Source organism: Nerophis ophidion, linkage group LG08, assembly GCF_033978795.1.
Source record: "Nerophis ophidion isolate RoL-2023_Sa linkage group LG08, RoL_Noph_v1.0, whole genome shotgun sequence".
Taxonomy (NCBI): Eukaryota; Metazoa; Chordata; class Actinopteri; order Syngnathiformes; family Syngnathidae; genus Nerophis; species Nerophis ophidion.
Genome location: NC_084618.1, coordinates 24,607,569 through 24,626,469, shown reverse-complemented (window position 1 = coordinate 24,626,469; position 18,901 = coordinate 24,607,569). Strand labels below are relative to the sequence as shown.

The following is an 18,901-nucleotide window of genomic DNA, read 5'->3' as shown; positions in this document are numbered from 1 at the left end:
TTCATGAATCCAGATGGATCTCTATTACAATCCCCAAAGAGGGCACTTTAAGTTGATGATTACTTCTATGTGTAGAAATCTTTATTTATAATTAAATCACTTGTTTATTTTTCAACAAGTTTTTACTTATTTTTTATATCTTTTTTCCAAATAGTTCAAGAAAGACCACTACAAATGAGCAATATTTTGCACTGTTATACAATTTAATAAATCAGAAGCTGATGACATGGCGCTGTATTTTACTTTTTATCTCTTTTTTTCAACCAAAAATGCTTTGCTCTGATTAGGGGGTACGTGAATTAAAAAAAAATGTTCACAGAGGGTACATCACTGAAAAAAGGTTGAGAACCACTGGTCTACATAACATGTAATGGTGGTTCTTTGGTCAAAATGTTGCATAGATTATGTTTTACAGATAGTCCTCAAGCCGCTTTCTGATCATGGCTTCCGAAAGCGCCGTTTTGTGGGCGGTCTTATTCAGGTGGCTCACTTTCGACAGTTAAAGTACCAATGATTGTCACACACACACTAGGTGTGGCGAAATTTGTCCTCTGCATCCCCATGTTCACCCCCTGGAAGTTGAGGGGAGCAGTGGGCAGCAGCGGTGCCACGCCCAGGAATAATTTTTGGTGATTTAACCGCCAATTCCAACCCTTGATGCTGAGTGCCAAGCAGGGAGGTAATGGGTCCTATTTTTATAGTCTTCGGAATGACTCGGCCGGTGTTTGAACTCACAACCTACCGATCTCAGGGCGGACACTTTAACCACTAGCTCACTGAGTAGGTCAGAGTCTTCTCCCCGTCATCTTTGTTGTAGCGGTGTAGCGTGCAAGGACGGGGGTGGAAGAAGTGCCAAAAGATGGAGCTAACTGTTTTAATGACATTCAGACCTTACTTAAATCAACATTTACCGCCGTAAATGTGTCCCGTGAAAAAACGTAGACCGGAACTAATAACTAAAGCTTCTTGGTTGAATAATGTAAACTCACCACACCGGTATGTTTTAGCGCTTTCATGGCGAGTTTACTGACGGATATAAGTAAGAACTTTACACTACTTTATATTACAAATGGCAACAGTGGAGGATGAATGTCCCATAACAAGAAGATGAAAAAGAAGCGTATCGACTTCGGCATCGCCACGGACTACTAAGGCGGACGTTTGCAATTTTTCAGGATTTATGCAGACCCAAATACAGATCAGCAAAAGTTGCTTTTGCATAATATTGCGAAACAAAATGCCAGATTTTTCAGGATATATGCAGATCCCAAATCCAGATCAGCAAAAGTTGCTTTTGCATAATATTGCGAAACAAAATTCCAGATGATATATCTTAGCTTATACACACACACCATAATAATACTTGTATGTTTAATGCGCCGAAAATTCCATCAAGCGGTGCGGCTTCATAGCTTACCAAAGTCTTACTAAAAAAATGTGATAGATTTTTTAACGCCATGTGTAATGTTCTATATTTTCAATGGAACATATAAAATGTTGGTGTTGTTTGCTTGAATCATATTGCCATCATAGTGTAGTCTACACGTATATCTTAGGTTTGACTGCCATCTACTGGTCACACTTCTCATTACACTATGTACCAAATAAAAATGCTTCGAGGTTGGTAAGCAAAACCAGAATTATTCCACGCACCAGGTTATAAGGCGCACTGTCGAGTTTTGAGGGGAAAAAATGATTTTAGGTGTGAGTTATAGTCTGGAAAATACGGAAAATAAAATAAACATTTAATAAATGGAATTAAAGAGCAAGCAGGTGTAATGTTACGAGAAAATGTTGCGCTATCCGCACTAATAACACAAAACTGCCATGCGGGCTTTTTTTTCTTTAAAACATTCATTGCTCACAAAATAACAAAAACTTATAATTGAAGGATGGATCTGAAGTAAATCTACAGCACTGGTTCGCAAAATCTTTTCACCAAGTACCTTGTCCGAAAACACTTGATTCTCCAAGTACCACGATAATGGCCAACATTAAAATACAGTAGCATAGCAGGCATAAGTATTAATTAAAAACAAGGGTGAGGTTTTATTTAACAAGTATATTTAATATTTTTGGCAATTGTAACATTACACACAGTTTGAACAGTAACACTGTGTTTGTGAATAGGAAAATAAAACACTGGAGATTTTTTGGGGCGTACCAATCTATAGAGCTCACCTACCACTTATAGTACAATCTACAAATGTAAGCGTTGAAAATAAAAATAATATATATTGTTATATAAATAATTTTTAACACTTTTATTAATGGGGGGCTTTTGGATCCCTGAGAGATTTAGTGTGATTTTATTTTATTTTTTTAAATAGAAATGAATCAAAATCAATGCTGTTATGCATTATTGACCTATTTACGTCTCCAATTACTTCAAATCAAATATTGCATTTTGAAAATTGTTATTGGGGAAAATATTGTATATTTAGTTATTTTTTGCCATCAATAACAGGGTTTTCTCTGGTGCAAAAAAAGGCATGGAAATAACTTTATGGCAATGGATGGATCTAAAGTTTATCAATAGTTATTTAAGTTTTAAAAGTAAAAAATATATATATTTTTGAGTTATTTTTAACACTTTTAAGAATGGGCACCTTTTGAATCCCTTAGAGATTTAGTGTGATTTTTTTTTTTAATCAAAAATAATAATGAATCCAAATCAATGCTGCCTTGAATTGTTGACCTATTTACGGCTCCAATTACTTCAAATCAAATATTGCATTTTAAAAAATGTTATTGGGGAAAATATTGTATGTTTAATTATTTTTTTTGGCATAAATTTAACAGCGTTTTCTTTTGTGCAAAAAAAGGCATAAAAATAACTTGATGGCAACAGATAGATCTAAAGTTGATTCATAGATATTTAAGTTTTGAAAGTAAAAAATATATATTTTTGAGTTATTTTTAACCCTTTTAAGAATGGGCGCCTTTTGAATCCCTGAGAGATTTAGTGTGTTTAGTTTTTTTTCCAAAATAATAATGAATCTAAATCATTGCTGCTATGAATTATTGACCTATTTACGGCTCTAATTACTTAAAATCAAATATTGCATTTTGAAAAATGTTTTGGGGAAAATATTTATTTATTTTTGCCATAATAGCTGTGTTTTCTTTTGTGAAAAAAAGGCATACAAATAACTTCATGGCAACGGATAGATCAAAAGTTGATCAATAGATATTTAAGTTTTGAAAGTAAAAAATACATATTTTTGACTTATTTTGAACACTTTTAAGAATGGGCGCCTTTTGAATCCCTTAGAGATTTAGTCTGATTTTTTTCCCCCAAAATAATAATGAATCAAAATCAATGCTGCTATAAATTATTGATCTATTTATGGCTCCAATTACTTCAAATCAAATATTGCATTTTGAAAAATGTTTTGGGGGAAAATATTGTACATTTACTTACTTTTTGCCATAATAACAGCGTTTTATTTTGTGCAAAAAAAGGCATACAAATAATATTATGGCAACGGATAGATCTAAAGTTGATCAATAGATATTTAAGTTTTGAAAGTAAAAAATATATATTTATGACTTATTTTTAACACTTTGATTAAGACTCTTTTGGGTCCCTGCGACCTTTAGTGTGATTTAAAAAAAAAGAATCAAAAGCAATGTTGTTTTAAATCCAAATGCTTCACATCAAATATTAAATTTTTTAAAAATGTTTTGGGGAATATCTTGTATATTTTGTGTTTTTGCCATAACAACAGGGTTTTCTATTGAGGAAAAAAGGGCATACAACAAAAAAAAGTACAAACTTTATGGCAAATAATAGATCTGATGTTGATCAATAGAAGTTCAACAAATATTCATACATAACTTGTTTTTAACAATAATTACTTAGACCCCTTTGGGTCCCCGGGACCTTAAACAGTCACCAAAATTAAAGGGAACCCCCATGGTTACGAAAATTAAAAATAACAAAATGGCTCTGGATGTTTTTTTTGTTTTTTTTGTGGCAAAAGTTTGGACACCCCCACGTTTTAACGAGTGCGCTCGACAGGAAACCCTTTAGGTCATCTCATTGTGTTGCCGTGTCCCCCTTTTTGTCTTGCAGGGAGTCCACAGAAGTCGAGAGCGTGAGTAAACAGCCCGGGAGTTTCCCCTCCATTGCTGCTCTTCGCCTGTTATGTCAAGCGTCGTGTTGTCATTTGCCATGTCCAACAGCAGGGGGGGGAGGAGCTTCACGCTCATTTTGTGCTGCTGCTTACTACTCTGACATGTGACTCTCTCTCCCTCTCCCTCTCTCTCTCCCTCCCTGCTTCCCTCTTGTTTGTTTTGCAGATTTGCTCATTCATTCATTGCTTTTCTCTTTGTTTATGCTTGTAGAACACTGCCAATGGCGCTCCCCCCGGATACTACGGGGCCATAGACATCCAGAATGCCGTAAGCAAGCCAATACACACACACAGACACACACACACACACACACACACACGTACACGCACACGCACTCAAACATTACGGCCGCCAGTATGATTTATTTTAGAAATTTGCCAGGTTGCAATCAATTATTTTAGGAATGTGCAGAGTCCCAATCAACGCCTCATACACACCAGATGCTGATTTAGTCCGTAATTATATTGAATCATTGCACACAGTAAATACTGTTACTCGTGTGATGCATTGTGGGATAATTTCCAGGTTGTCGCCTCGGGGGTTAAATGATTCCAAGTGTGTTTGACAATGTGCCCAGTGTTTCCCTTGACACACACACACACACACACACACACTAGTAAGGATATTATTGCATTTTGTGTGAATGGAAGCTGCACCTTTTCTACTCGGCAATCAAATATGTTTGGACTTCAGTTCATATTCAGACTAAAAGACCAAGTACATTTCAATTATTTTCTGTCACACCCACAATTAAAAGAAGAAAACATCCAAACCCTGTTACCATATGAGTTGGGAAATTGTGTTAGATGTAAATATAAACAGAATAAAATGATTTGCAAGCCATTTTCAACCCATATTCAGTTGAATAAGCTATGTTATTCAGTTCAAACTGATAAACATTTTTTTATTGCAAATAATCATTAACTTTAGGATTTTGATGCCAGCAACACGTGACAAAGAAGTTGGGAAAGGTGGGAATAAATACTGATAAAGTTGAGGAATGCTCATCAAACACTTATTTGGAACATCCCACAGGTGTGCAGGCTAATTGGGAACAGGTGGGTGCCATGATTGGGTATAAAAACAGCTTCCCAAAAAATGCTCAGTCTTTCACAAGAAAGGATGGGGCGAGGTACACCCCTTTGTCCACAACTGCGTGAGCAAATAGTCAAACAGTTCAAGAACAACGTTTCTCAAAGTGCAATTGCAAGAAATTTAGTGATTTCAACATTCACAGTCCATACTAACATCAAAAGGTTCAGAGAATCTGGATAAATCACTCCACGTAAGCGACATGGCCGGAAACTAACATTGAATGACCGTGACCTTCGATCCCTCAGATGGCACTGTATCAAAACAGACATCAATCTCTAATGGATATCACCACATGGCCTCAGGGTTGAAAAGGATTTGCAAATCATTGTATTCCGTTTATATTTACATCTAACACAATTTCCCAACTCATATGGAAACGGGGTTTGTACATACACATCTGCGATGAGGTGGCGACTTGTCCAGGGTGTACCCCGCCTTCCGCCCGATTGTAACTAAGATAGACTCCAGCACACCCTGCTACCCCAAAAAAGGGAAAAGCGGTAGAAAATGGATGGATGGCATACATACACATATTCTCTACTGCTCGCTAGTGTTACCATAACTGAGTTATTGTGCAGAAATATGGGGAAAAAAACTACAAAAGTACACTTCATTCATTAACGGTATTCCAAAAAAGATCATTTTGAATAAAAAATCATGTTGGATATTGAGAACATTCAAACATTTTATTCAATGAATCAAAAATACCGAAATTCCACGACATAGTGAATTTGCAAACCGCTAAAATTATACACAAAGCAAACTATAAGCTGCTACCCAAGAATATACAACAAATCTTATCCACAAAAGACGAGAAATATTACTTTTGAGGAAAATCTACATTAAAACATTTGTACGCACGTACAACACTTAAAACCTTTAGTTAATCAGTATCCATCCATCCATTTTCTACCGCCTGTCCCTTTTGGGGTCGCTGGAACCTATCTCAGTTGCATTCGGGCGGAAGGCGTGGTACACCCTGGACAAGTCGCCACCTCATCCCAGGGCCTAGTATATCAGTATGTGTAATTAAATTATGGAATGGATTAAGTAGATTAATCAAATGATCCACATCAAGAAACTCTTCAAACTTAGTGTTTACAAAGTACAAAGGAGAAGAACCATGATAAACATTCATAATTTATTTCATCCATTCCTTCATTTTCTAGATAATCTTACTCATCTCACCATATGAAATATAACTTCATTAAAAAGTGCATGTTAGATTTTTTTAAGAAATCTTTTCTTGCGGCCCAGCCTCACCCAGTTTCTGCATCCAGGTAAATTGAGTTTGAGACCCCTGCTTTAGAACTTTGTTGTAAAACTCTCCCCTTCTGCTTCTGTCTCTGACACCCGCATTTTAGGCTGGCCGCTCTAGAAACACTGTGTAGAAACGCCCCCCACCCACACTGCTTTGTGCCTCGTCTGAGCTGCTGTGACTTACATTACCCTAGTAACTAATTAGATGACCATAGTAACTTATTAGATGACCATAGTAACTACTATATCATGCAGATTCCAACTATTGAAATACTTTGTATAGTTCAAGACTCATTAGAAAACATCACTACACATCATGATAGCAGCTCGACTTTCAGTCTTAAAGATCTAAAAAAAATATTTGGGAATGTCCGGCAGGCCGGATTAAAAAGCTTAACGGGCTACGTGCGGCCCCCGGGCCTTAAAGGGGAACATTATCACAATTTCAAAAGGGTTAAAAACAATAAAAATCAGTTCCAAGTGGCTTGTTTTATTTTTCGAAGTTTTTTTCAAAATTTTACACCTCCCGGAATATCCCTAAAAAAAGCTTTAAAGTACTTGATTTTCGCTTTTTGCGATTCGACTGTCCATTTCCCCGTGATGTTATACAGGGCTGCCAATACAAACATGGCGGTTACCACAGCAAGATATAGCGACATTAGCTCGGACTCAGACTTGGATTTCAGCGGCTTAAGCGATTCAACAGATTACGCATGTATTGAAACAGATGGTCGGAGTATGGAGGCAGATAGCGAAAACGAAATTGAAGAAGAAATTGAAGCTATTGAGCGAATAGCTAATGACGCTAATCGGCCATAGCATGGGTGTACCTAATGAAGTGGCCCATAGCATGGCTGCCTTATTAGCATCGCCGGTAAAATGTGCGGACCAAACGATCAGGACTTTCGCATCTCGTGACACTGGAGCAACTTAAATCCGTCGATTGGTAAGTGTTTGTTTCGCATTAAATGTGGGTATCTAGTTTCAAATGTACATACAGCTAGCGTAAATAGCATGTTAGCATCGATTAGCGTAGCATGTTAGCATCGATTAGCTGGCAGTCATGCTGCGACCAAATATGTCTGATTAGCACATAAGTCAACAACATCAACAAAACTCACCTTTGTGTTTTCGTTGACTTAATCGTTGCAAATGCATCTGCAGGTTATCCATACATCTCTGTGTCATGTCTGCCTTAGCACCGCCGGTCAAATGTGCAGACACTCTGGCACATTCAATGGGGATCTGGCGGCAGATTTCTTGCCAGTGGTGCAACTTGAATCCCTCCCTGTTAGTGTTGTTACACCTTCCGACAACACACCGACGAGGCATGATGTCTCTAAGGTTCCAAAAAATAGTCGGAAAAACGGAAAATAACAGAGCTGAGACCCGGTGTTTGTAATGTGAAAATGAATATGGCGGGTGTGTTACCTCGGTGACGTCACATTCTGACGTCATTGCTAAAAGACTGATACACAGAAACGCGTTTAATTTGCCAAAATTCACCCATTTAGAGTTCTGAAATCGGTTAAAAAAATACATGGTCTTTTTTCTGCAACATCAAGGTATATATTGACGCTTACATAGGTTTGGTGATAATGTTCCCCTTTAATTTGCCCAGGTCTGATTTAGGGGAGACTGACTCAAAGGCTCTACCTTTACTTTTTCATTTTCTACCAAGTACGAAAAATGTTAAAAATAAGTAATATGTCAATATTATCTTGACTTTAAATGCTTAAATCTCTCAACCAACTTCGGATCTTTTTTTTAAAGCTTTGAACAGACTGGCCCCAAAGCTCATCCATGAATTGATTAACGTGGACCCCGACTTAAACAAGTTGATAAACGTATTCGGGTGTTACCATTTAGTGGTCAATTGTACGGAATATGTACTGAACTGTGCAATCTACTAATAAAAGTTTCAATCAATCAATCAGTCAATCAATCAATCAATCATCCAAATGTATGCGCTAGCTGGCGCTTTGAGGCCTGAGGGCCAGTTTTAACTTGTGGGGCTTAAGACTATGGGAGACAGGGTCTTCTCTGTTGTGGGCCCCAAACTTTAGAACAAAGGTGTCAAACTCAAATACAGAGTGGGCCAAAATTTAAAACTGAACAAAGCCGTGGGCCAAGGTTGAACAAATTAACCTTTTAATAGGGACCCAAACAAGTTTTGCATTGAATATCAAACAAGCAAGGCTTATATTACTTTATAGTCACATACAAATCGAGTTTTCAAATTATAATAATAATGATTAAAAAATATCAATGGCATCCATCCATCCATCCATTTTCTACCGCTCGTTCCCCATAAAATGTAAAAAAAAATTGGGGGGGGGGGGTGGGGTTTGGTGGTAGCGGGTATGTATATTGTAGCGTCCCGGAAGAGTTAGTGCTGCAAAGGGTTGTGGGTATTTCTTCTGTTGTGTTTATGTTATGCTACGGTGCGGATGTTCTCCCAAAATGTGTTTGTCATTCTTGTTTGGTGTGGCTTCACAGTGTGGCGCATATTTGTAAAAGTGTTAAAGTTGTTTATACGGCCACCCTTAGTGTGACCCTTATGGCTGTTGATCAAGTATCCCTTGCATTCACTTGTGTGTGTTAAAGCCACATATATTATGTGACTGGGCCGGCACGTTGCTTGTATGGTGGAAAATCGGACACGTGACAACAGGCTGTAGAGGACGCTAAAGGCAGTGCCTTCAAGGCACGCCCCCAATATTGTTGTTCGGGTGGAAATCGGGAGAAATTCGGAAGAATGGTTGCCCCGGGAGATTTTTGGGTGGGGTACTGAACTTTGGGAGTCTCCCGGGAAAATCGTGAGCGTTGGCAAGTATGAGTATCAGCGGTGAATGCAGTGTTACAGAGGCATCGCCGCTGTATAATACCGGCGGGCCAGCTCTAATCTTAATTTGATATTACCTCAAGGGCCAAATGAAATTACACGGCGGGCCAAATTTGGCCCGCGGGCCAGAGTTTGACACCCATGCTTTAGAACAGGGGCGCTCACACTTTTTCTGCAGGTGAGCTACTTTTCAATTGACCCAAGTCGAGGAGATCTACCTCATTCCTATTTATAATTTATATTTATTTATTTATGAAAGATACATTTATGTTAACAAGTTAATGGTGTTTAATGATAATACAAGCATGTTTAACACACATAGATTCCTTTCTTTCATGAAGACAAGAATATAAGTTGGTGTATTTGATTCTGATGACTTGCATTGATTGGAATTAGACAGTGGTGCTGATAACGTCCGCATTTTCAAATGGAGGAAAAAAAAAACTCTTCCTTTCTGTCCAATACCACATGAAAGTGGTTGGATTTGGCATCTCATTTGTCCAACTAGCATACTCGTTTTTAAACACTTTGTTATGAGAGTAGCATATGTGTGTGGCCCTTTAATGTCTGGCAGCAGGTGAGTGACGTCAGTGAGAGTGCGGGTGGGCAAGCAAGTGAGAAAGCGGTCGCTGAGGGCGGGGGAGAAATACATTGGCATTAAAACTCCGTAGCTTGCTAGCTTGTGCACGCTAGCTTTCTGAGACTCTTATTTTGTTAGCACAGGCAGGATGAAACAGGTCTTTTATGGTGAAGACAGGAACTGTGCAGTCAGTCTTTAGAGTTTTGACAGTAGGTACGGAGTATCTAGAAATAAAATGTGTTTCTCTGCGTCCGCCCTGTTAGTGATTTTTTTCTTAAATATGAGCTCGCAGTAGCCAGCGTCATCTCACAAGATCCTCGGGTGCCGAGAATGTCAAACAACTGACGAAAGTGAAGTCTTGGTATGATCGATGATTGCTCGTTTTTATGTATATTTTTTAATGCCTGGCTTGAGATCGACTGACACACCCTCCGAGATCGACCAGTCGATCGCGATCAACGTAATGCCCACCCCTGATTTAGAATGTTCTGCTCCCTTATGTCAGAATGACCCCCCACTGTTGATTGTTTTAAGTCTCGTCTTAAAACCCACTTTTATTCTCTGGCTGTCTTTTATTGTTTTATTCTTTTTTTATTGAATTTTTTAATTAATTTTATTTATTTATTTTTTATTTGTTTTTACTCCTTTCATTTTAAATGCTTGTAATTTGTACTTTTTATAGTTTATTCTAAAAGTAAACAGTTTGGTTGTTTATAGTGCTATGTAAATAAAGAGGATTAGATTGGATCCATCCGTCGATTATAAGTTTGTATTATTATTTTTTTTTTATCAATGATCGTTTTAAAGTAAAAAAAAAACTGCCTTAATGGCAGCTTTGTGTTATTAGTGTCAATATTGGAACGTTTTTAAAAAAAATATTGTTTTCAAAAGGTGTTGGGTCCGTTAAAAGAAATCGCTGTAGGACGCAAATGCCCTGCCCCCGGCCGCTCTTTGGACATGCCTCTTTAAGTCTGAGCTCAAACCACCTGTAAGAATATCGATGAGGTCATTATTTTCAATAACGTCAACAACTGTCGCCATATTTCCTTCAATGTATCTGTGAACCATTCAATCCCACTTGAATAAATAAACACCACACAGCAAATGCCTTTTTCCCGACTAAGGTGGGTTTAATTTTCTGATAATTATTTCAACGTTCTGAGCGATGGCGCCATATGTTGTGACAGACCTCTTCTCCACCTCACGGTGTAGAATCATATATTATCACTATTATATTCAATAGTATACACATGGCTTTGTATACTATCTTACAAACCCCGTTTCCATATGAGTTGGGAAATTGTGTTAGATGTAAATATAAACGGAATACAATGATTTGCAATCCATATTCAGTTGAATATGCTACAAAGACAACATATTTGATGTTCAAACTGATAAACAAATGTTTTTTTTTGCACATAATCATTACCTTTTTACCCCTTTGTCCACAACTGCGTGAGCAAATAGTCAAACAGTTTAAGAGCAACGTTTTTCAAAGTGCAATTGCAAGAAATTTAGGGATTTCAACATCTACAGTCCATAATATTATCAAAAGGTTCAGGGAATCCGGAGAAATCACTCCATGTAAGCGGCATGGCCGGAACCCCACATTGATTGATCGTGACCTTCGATCCCTCAGATGGCACTGTATCAAAAACTGACATCAATCTCTAAAGGATATCACCACATGGGCTCAGGAACACTTTAGAAAACCACTGTCACTAAATACAGTTTGTCGCTACATCTGTAAGTGCAAGTTAAAGCTCTACTATGCAAAGCGAAAGCCATTTATCAACAACATCCAGAAATTCCGCCGGCTTCTCTGGGCCTTAGATCATCTAAGAAGGACTGATGCAAAGTGGAAAAGTGTTATTTGGTCTGACGAGTCGACATTTCAAATTGTTTTTGGAAATACTCAACATTGTGTCATCCGGACCAGAGGGGAAGCGAACCATCCAGACTGTTATCGACGCAAAGTTCAAAAGCCAGCATCTGTGACGGTATGGAGGTGCAATATTGCCCAAGGCATGGGTAACTTACACATCTGTGAAGGCCCCATTAATGCTGAAAGGTACATACAGGTTTTGGAACAACATATGCTGCCATCTGAGCGCCGTCTTTTTCATGGACGTCCCTGCTTATTTCAGCAAGTCAATGCCAAGCCACATTCAGCACATGTTACAACAGCATGGCTTCGTAAAACAAGAGTGTAGGTAGTTTCCTGGCCCGTCTGCAGTCCAGACCTGTCTCCCATCGAAAATGTGTGGCACATTATGAAGCGTAAAATACGACAGCGGAGACCCTGGACTGTTGAACGACTGAAGCTCTACATAAAAAGAATGGGAAAGAATTCCACATTCAAAGCTTCAACAATTAGTTTTCTCAGTTCCCAAACTTTTATTGAGTGTTGCTAAAAGAAAAGGTGACGTAACACAGTGGTGAACATGCCCTTTCCCAACTACTTTGGCACGTGTTGCAGCCAGGAAATTCTAAGTTATTATTTGCAAAAAAAAAAATAAAGTTTATGAGTTTGAACATCGAATATCTTGTCTTTGTAGTGCATTCAATTGAATATGGGTTGAAAAGGATTTGCAAATCATTGTATTCCGTTTATATTTACATGTAACACAATTTCCCAACTCATATGGAAACGGGGTTTGTATTTAAGTCATGTATCAAGCCACTGTAATATAGTTTATATTGTTTTAGCAATGCATTTGTGAAAATAAAGGCGCGCCCGACAAAAAATGTAAATAGTATTACATTTTATTTTGTATTATGAGGTAAAATTTGTGCAAATTTCAGTCGTTTAGAACAGTGGTCTCCAACCACCGGTTCGGCGACCGGTACCGGTCCGTGACGCATTTGCTCCCGGGCCGCACAGAAACAATAATTAATTTATAAAGTACCGTATTTTCTCCGACTTAAGTTTTGCCTGTCCCACTAAAAACCCAATAAGCTTGTTAATAGATGTGTTACAACTCCTTTGTTACAGTACATGCAACAATGCTCATTGATGCATATAAAAAATGTGCCAGATTGTAGACAAAGGCTAATTTTTCATGCTCATTTTTTTTTGCTGTTTTTATCTGCCACACGTGGAAAGCCGGTCCGTGATAATAATGCAGACATTAAACTGGTCCCTGGTGTAAAAAAGGTTGGGTAGCCCTGGTTTAGAAGATAATTTAGTACCCTTTGTGACATATTTCCTGATGGTTTTCATTGATCTGTTTGTGTTTTTACAGAATGTTCCGCAGGTGGATGATGAAGGTTTCTGCATCAGGCCAGAAGCAATCGACAATGATATCCTTCCAACTCTATTGTGACACATCAAAATATTCTGTGTACTGTACACTATCTCATTCTTTTCTAGGGATGTGTAGATACACTTTATCAATGTTAGCTGGGGTAAAGCTCCCGACGGTTAGTATTTGAAATTAAAACAATGGACAAATTGATAGCTGCACTTTGATAAACTAACCAGCTCGTTACCTTAAATGCTGACATGAAAAGAAGAGACATTAATGCCTCTCCCCATTGAGAAACCCCGATCGAAACTAACACATCGCTGTTTGAACAACTAGGATTTTTTTTAAATTGTGTACATTGAACATAAAAGCTGTGCTCTCCTAGAACAGTTTGATCCTTCTATATTCGGAGAAATTCGAGACATGGGTGTTCTTATGGTGCGTTCAAGGACCGCTGAACAGAGTAGGACACCACAGCGCCTGCCAGAAATAATAAATCATAATCCATCCATCCATCCATTTTCTACCGCTTGTCCCTTTCGCGGGTGGCGGGGGGTCGCTGGAGCCTATCTCAGCTGCATTCGGGCAAAAGGCGGGGTACACCCTGGACAAGTCGCCACCTCATCGCAGGGCAATAATAATAATGATGACTAAAATAATAAATATGATAAAACAAATAAAATAAATACAATAAAATAAAACAATAAAATATATATATTTTTAAAAGTTACAATTCGAGGCCTCTATGTATGTAGGGATATATATATATATATATATTTATATATATATATATATGTATATGTATTTGTATATATATATATGAATGTGTATATATGTATGTGTGTATATATGTATATGTATGTATATATGCCATCCATTTTTTACCGCTTATTCCCTTTTGGGGTCGCGGGGGTCGCTGGAGCCTATCTCAGCTGCATTCGGGCAAAAGGCGGTGTACACCCTGGACAAGTCGCCACCTCATCGCAGGGCAATAATAATAATAATAATAGATAAAATAATAAATATAATAAAACAAATAAAATAAATACAATAAAATAATATAATAAAATATATATATTTTTAAAAAGTTACAATTCGAGGCCTCTATGTATGTATGAATATATATATATATATATATGTATGTGTATATATATATGTATGTGTATATATATGTATGTGTATATATATATGTATGTGTATATATATATGTATGTGTATATATATATATGTATGTGTATATATATATGTGTATATATATATATGTATATATTTATGTGTATATATATATATATATGTATGTGTATATATATATATATGTATGTATGTGTATATATTTATATGTATGTGTATATATATATGTATGTGTATATATATGTATGTGTATATATATATATGTGTGTATGTATGTATATATGTATGTGTGTATATATATATATATATATATATATATATATATATATATATATATAATAAAACAAGTAAAATAAATACAGTAAATTAAGATAATACAATTAAAAAAAGTTAAAATTTGAAAAAAATTAAAATAATCTCCATCCATCCACCTCATCGCAGGGCAATAATAAATAATATAATAAAATACGATAAATAAATAGAATAAACAAAAAAGTTGAGGCCTATACGAATAAATAAACAAACACCTAAATAATAATATATTATTTTTTTATTTTGCTTTCATTAAAATGAATCCATTGCTGCAGCACAAAGCGATTTTTAAAACAATACAAGCTTAGCCATAAAACAGATAAAATACTACAACAAAAACATGATCAGTGAAGCATAAGAAGCACAGGACATGCAAAACAACAACTTTTCTAACTGCCTATTAATTGTATTTATTAAAAAAAATACTTGTTCAGAATATTGTATTGTGTATATAAGTACTTTTGAGCACATTGAGCAATACCTGATATGAAATGTCCATATAGTCACATTCCCATGCTCCACATTTCCTCTATACTGTGTTGCCTCTTTAACTGCCGCCTGCCTAAACATGCCAAAGAGAACTCCTTCTACTCGTCCAGCGACTCGGAGGACGAGGACGAGCCCCGGAAGTTTCACGTGGAAATTAAGCCCGTCCAGCCCAACAACGGCACACATCAGAACCGAGCCACCATCGACGAGCTCAAGGCGTCCATCGGCAACATCGTGCTATCTCCTTCCACCTCGGTACGGCTTCTTTCTCCAAACACGCGTAGACACACATATAGACACAATCTAGCACTCATTTAGTGGGGAAAACGCTTTTTGGGAAGGTGTTTATTCATGGTTAAAACCAACCTGAGACTTTTTAGTTGCATCAGAGCAAGTTGTGTATGTGCACTTTTGCCTTGCACCACTAGAGGGCAACAGGGGCATATACCTTCTTGTGTTTTCTTTATTACCAGTAGAAAAAATAGCTCCAGTCACTTTAACTTTACATTGTGACTTTCTGTTTTGAAACTTTTTTTATTAGTGACATTTTTTCATTGGAAAAAAAAAACAAAGTCAAAGACTATTTTAATACTTTTTTTAGTCTGTATTAACTGGAAAATAATGTGAAAAAAGTGCCTGACGCAAATGGTTGGAATCTCTACATTTGTATTAAATATAATGAGGGCTTTTAGAATCAAAATTATTTTAATACATTTTTCTATATGCATTACGTAGAAAATGTTGTTCACAATGTGTCAGACAAAAATGGTTGTAATGGTTATTTTTTCACATTTGTATTTAATATAATTTATAATCCAAATTATATCAATAATGTTTTTATTGGATATAAACTGGAAAATATTATGCAAAAAATGTCAAACAAAAATGACTGTTATGGTTATTTTTTTCACATCTGTATTTAATATAACTGGGGCGTTTATAATCCAAATTATGTGTAAAAAAATTTAAAACAAAAATGGCTGTTATGGTTATTTTTTTCATATTTGTATAAGTGGGGATTTTATAATCCGAATTATTTTAAATATTTTTTTGATATGTATCAACTAGAAAATATTGTGCAAAAAAATGTCAAACAAAAATGTCTCTTATGGTTGTTTTGTTTTACATTTGTATTAAATATAAGGAGGGCTTTTTGAATCAAAAATTTTTAAATACATTTTTAAGTATGTGCTAACTGGAAAAAATATTTGTAAAAAGTGTCAGGAAAAATGGCCATTATGTTTTTTTTAAATATTTGTATTAAATACAATTGAAATACTATTGAAATCAAAATTATTTTAATACATGCTGAAGTATGTATTAACTTGAAGAAGTGTCAGACAAAAATGGTTGTTGTGGTTATTTTGTTTTACATTTGTAATAAATATACAAGAGAGCTTTGAGAATCAAATTATTTAATTACATTTTTTAAAGTATGTTAACTGGAAAAAATTTACAAAATGTGTAGTCATTTTTTTTTTTTTTACATTTGTATTAAGTAAAATGAGGGCTTTCAGAATCAAAAATATTTTATTACATTTTTAAGTATGTTAACTGGAAAAAAATGACAAAAAATATCAGACAAAAAATGTCAGACAAAAATAGTGGTCATATTTTTTTTACATTTGTATTAAAGTAAATAAGGGCTACCAGAATCAAAAATATTTAAATATATTTTTTAATATGTATTATCTCGAAAATAATGTGCAAAAAGTGTCATACACATATATATATATATATATATATATAGATATATATATATATATATATATATATATATATAGTATAATAAAACAAATAAAATAATTTAAGATAATGAAATTAAAAAAAGTTAAAATTCGAAAAAAAAAATACAAATAATAATCATCCATCCATCCACCTCATCGCAGGGCAATAATAAATAATATAATAAAATACAATAAATAAATAAAATAAAATAAAAAGTTGAGGCCTGTACGAATAAATATACACCTAAATAATAATATATATGATTTTTTTATTTAGCTTTTATTAAAATAAATCCATTGCTACAGCACAAAGCGATATTTAAAACAATACAATTGTAATCAAAATTATTTTAATACATGTATTCACTTGAAGAAGTGTCAGACAAAAATGGTTGTTGCGGTTATTTTTGTGTAGTCACATTTTTTTTTTTTTTACATTTGTATTAAGTAAAATGAGGGCTTTCAGAATCAAAAATATTTTATTACATTTTTAAGTATGTTAACTGGAAAAAAATGACAAAAAATGTCAGAAAAAAATAGTCGTCATATTTTTATTTTTTTTTACATTTGTATTAAAGTAAATAAGGGCTACCAGAATCAAAATATATTTAAATAGATTTTTTAGTATGTATTATCTCGGAAATAATGTGCAAAAAGTGTCATAAAAAAATGGTTGTCTTTTTTTTTTTTACATTTCTATTAAATACAACGGGGTATTTTAAAACCAAAATAATTGTAATACATTTTTTAAGAGTGTGTTAACAAAATACTTTGTGCAAAAACATTATTTGACAGTTATTTTTTTACATTTGTATTCAACATAATGAGGGCTTTCAGAATCCAAATTATTTTAAAAACATTTTCTGTATGTATGAACTGGAAAGTAATGTGTAAGAAGGGGTCGTCATTTTTTGAACATTTGTATTAAATACAATCAGAATGAACAAATTGAAGCACATCCAGTTCAGACTATATTTTGATTTGGTCGTACATATATGCACAATAATACAAATTATAATATTAATTGGTTTGTGCGTGCGTGCGTGCGTTGGTGTGTGGGTTACCCAAGTGCAGCTTCAGTTCAAAGATAAAAATATCAACAACATGCACGCTTGACTTAAAGGGATATGTTGCAGCAGACCATTTGACACACACACACACACACACACACACACACACACACACACACACACTGTAAGTACACTCAGTCACGGATCCTTCATTCAGCCTCTCGCCATCACTCTGCTGCTGCTGCTCTGTGAAAATAACCGCCGCCATAAAAAATGCAAGCCCCTGCGCCGCTTGTGTGCAAACATGCGTCGCGTTGGCACACACGAGGGTTGGCGTGGCAGAGAGAGGGCACGCTCGCCGTGTCTCCACCACCGTGTCCTCCTCTCCCTGTTTGTCTTCCTCTTTGCTGGCTTTTTTTTTTTTTTTTTGCCCTGAGCTCATTTAGCGACACTTCATGGACCAACAAACACCAGGAACATTTCCCAAGCTTCATTTTCCTCCCATTTTAAAATACCAAACAAATCATTTTTTTCCTGTTTATATATTTTTTTTTACAAAAGTCCACATCCCAGCTAGTGGTGAGGGAATGACTTCATCTGGTGTCAATTATTGAATTTTTCTGTTTTATTTTTTCCCCCCATTTTCTCCTCCTGTTTGTGTCTCCCTGCACGGCACGACTTCTTTATTGGTGTGTGTGTGGTCACCGAAGGAGAGTCGTAATTGAACCCATTTGCCGCTTAGCGCCTGTGGGACTAAACCTCGCCGGTTCCTTTCACTGTGCTACACTCACACACACACACACACACACACACACACACACTTACTTACTTATGAAACTGAAGCTCCCAAGTTTCCGTTGGCTCGGTGGCCCTCGGGAGTGGATCTTGTGTTATGTAGCTTGACTCAGCAGATTTATTGTGTGCGTGCGTGTGTGTGTGTGTGTGTGTGTGTGTGTGTGTGTGTGTGTGTGTGTGTGTGTGTGTTTTGGGGGTCTTTCTCTGCATAGTCCATGACTGATGGTCACTGCATGGCCTTCCTTGTAGGCAGACCAATCGTTTACTCC

The 18,901-nt window shown here is 35.9% G+C and overlaps 1 protein-coding gene across 10 annotated transcripts in view; it reads left to right on the top strand.

Annotated features, from left to right (window-relative positions):
* Positions 1–18,901, top strand: part of fcho2 (FCH and mu domain containing endocytic adaptor 2) — a 180,751-nt gene that overhangs the window by 94,568 nt on the left and 67,282 nt on the right. For all 10 annotated transcript variants that reach the window (XM_061908075.1, XM_061908077.1, XM_061908078.1 and 7 more), the window contains exons 11-14: positions 4,079–4,100; positions 4,351–4,407; positions 13,166–13,225; positions 15,182–15,355. In XM_061908075.1, the coding sequence (XP_061764059.1) occupies positions 4,079–4,100; positions 4,351–4,407; positions 13,166–13,225; positions 15,182–15,355 (313 nt within the window). The remainder of the gene's footprint in view (positions 1–4,078; positions 4,101–4,350; positions 4,408–13,165; positions 13,226–15,181; positions 15,356–18,901) is intronic.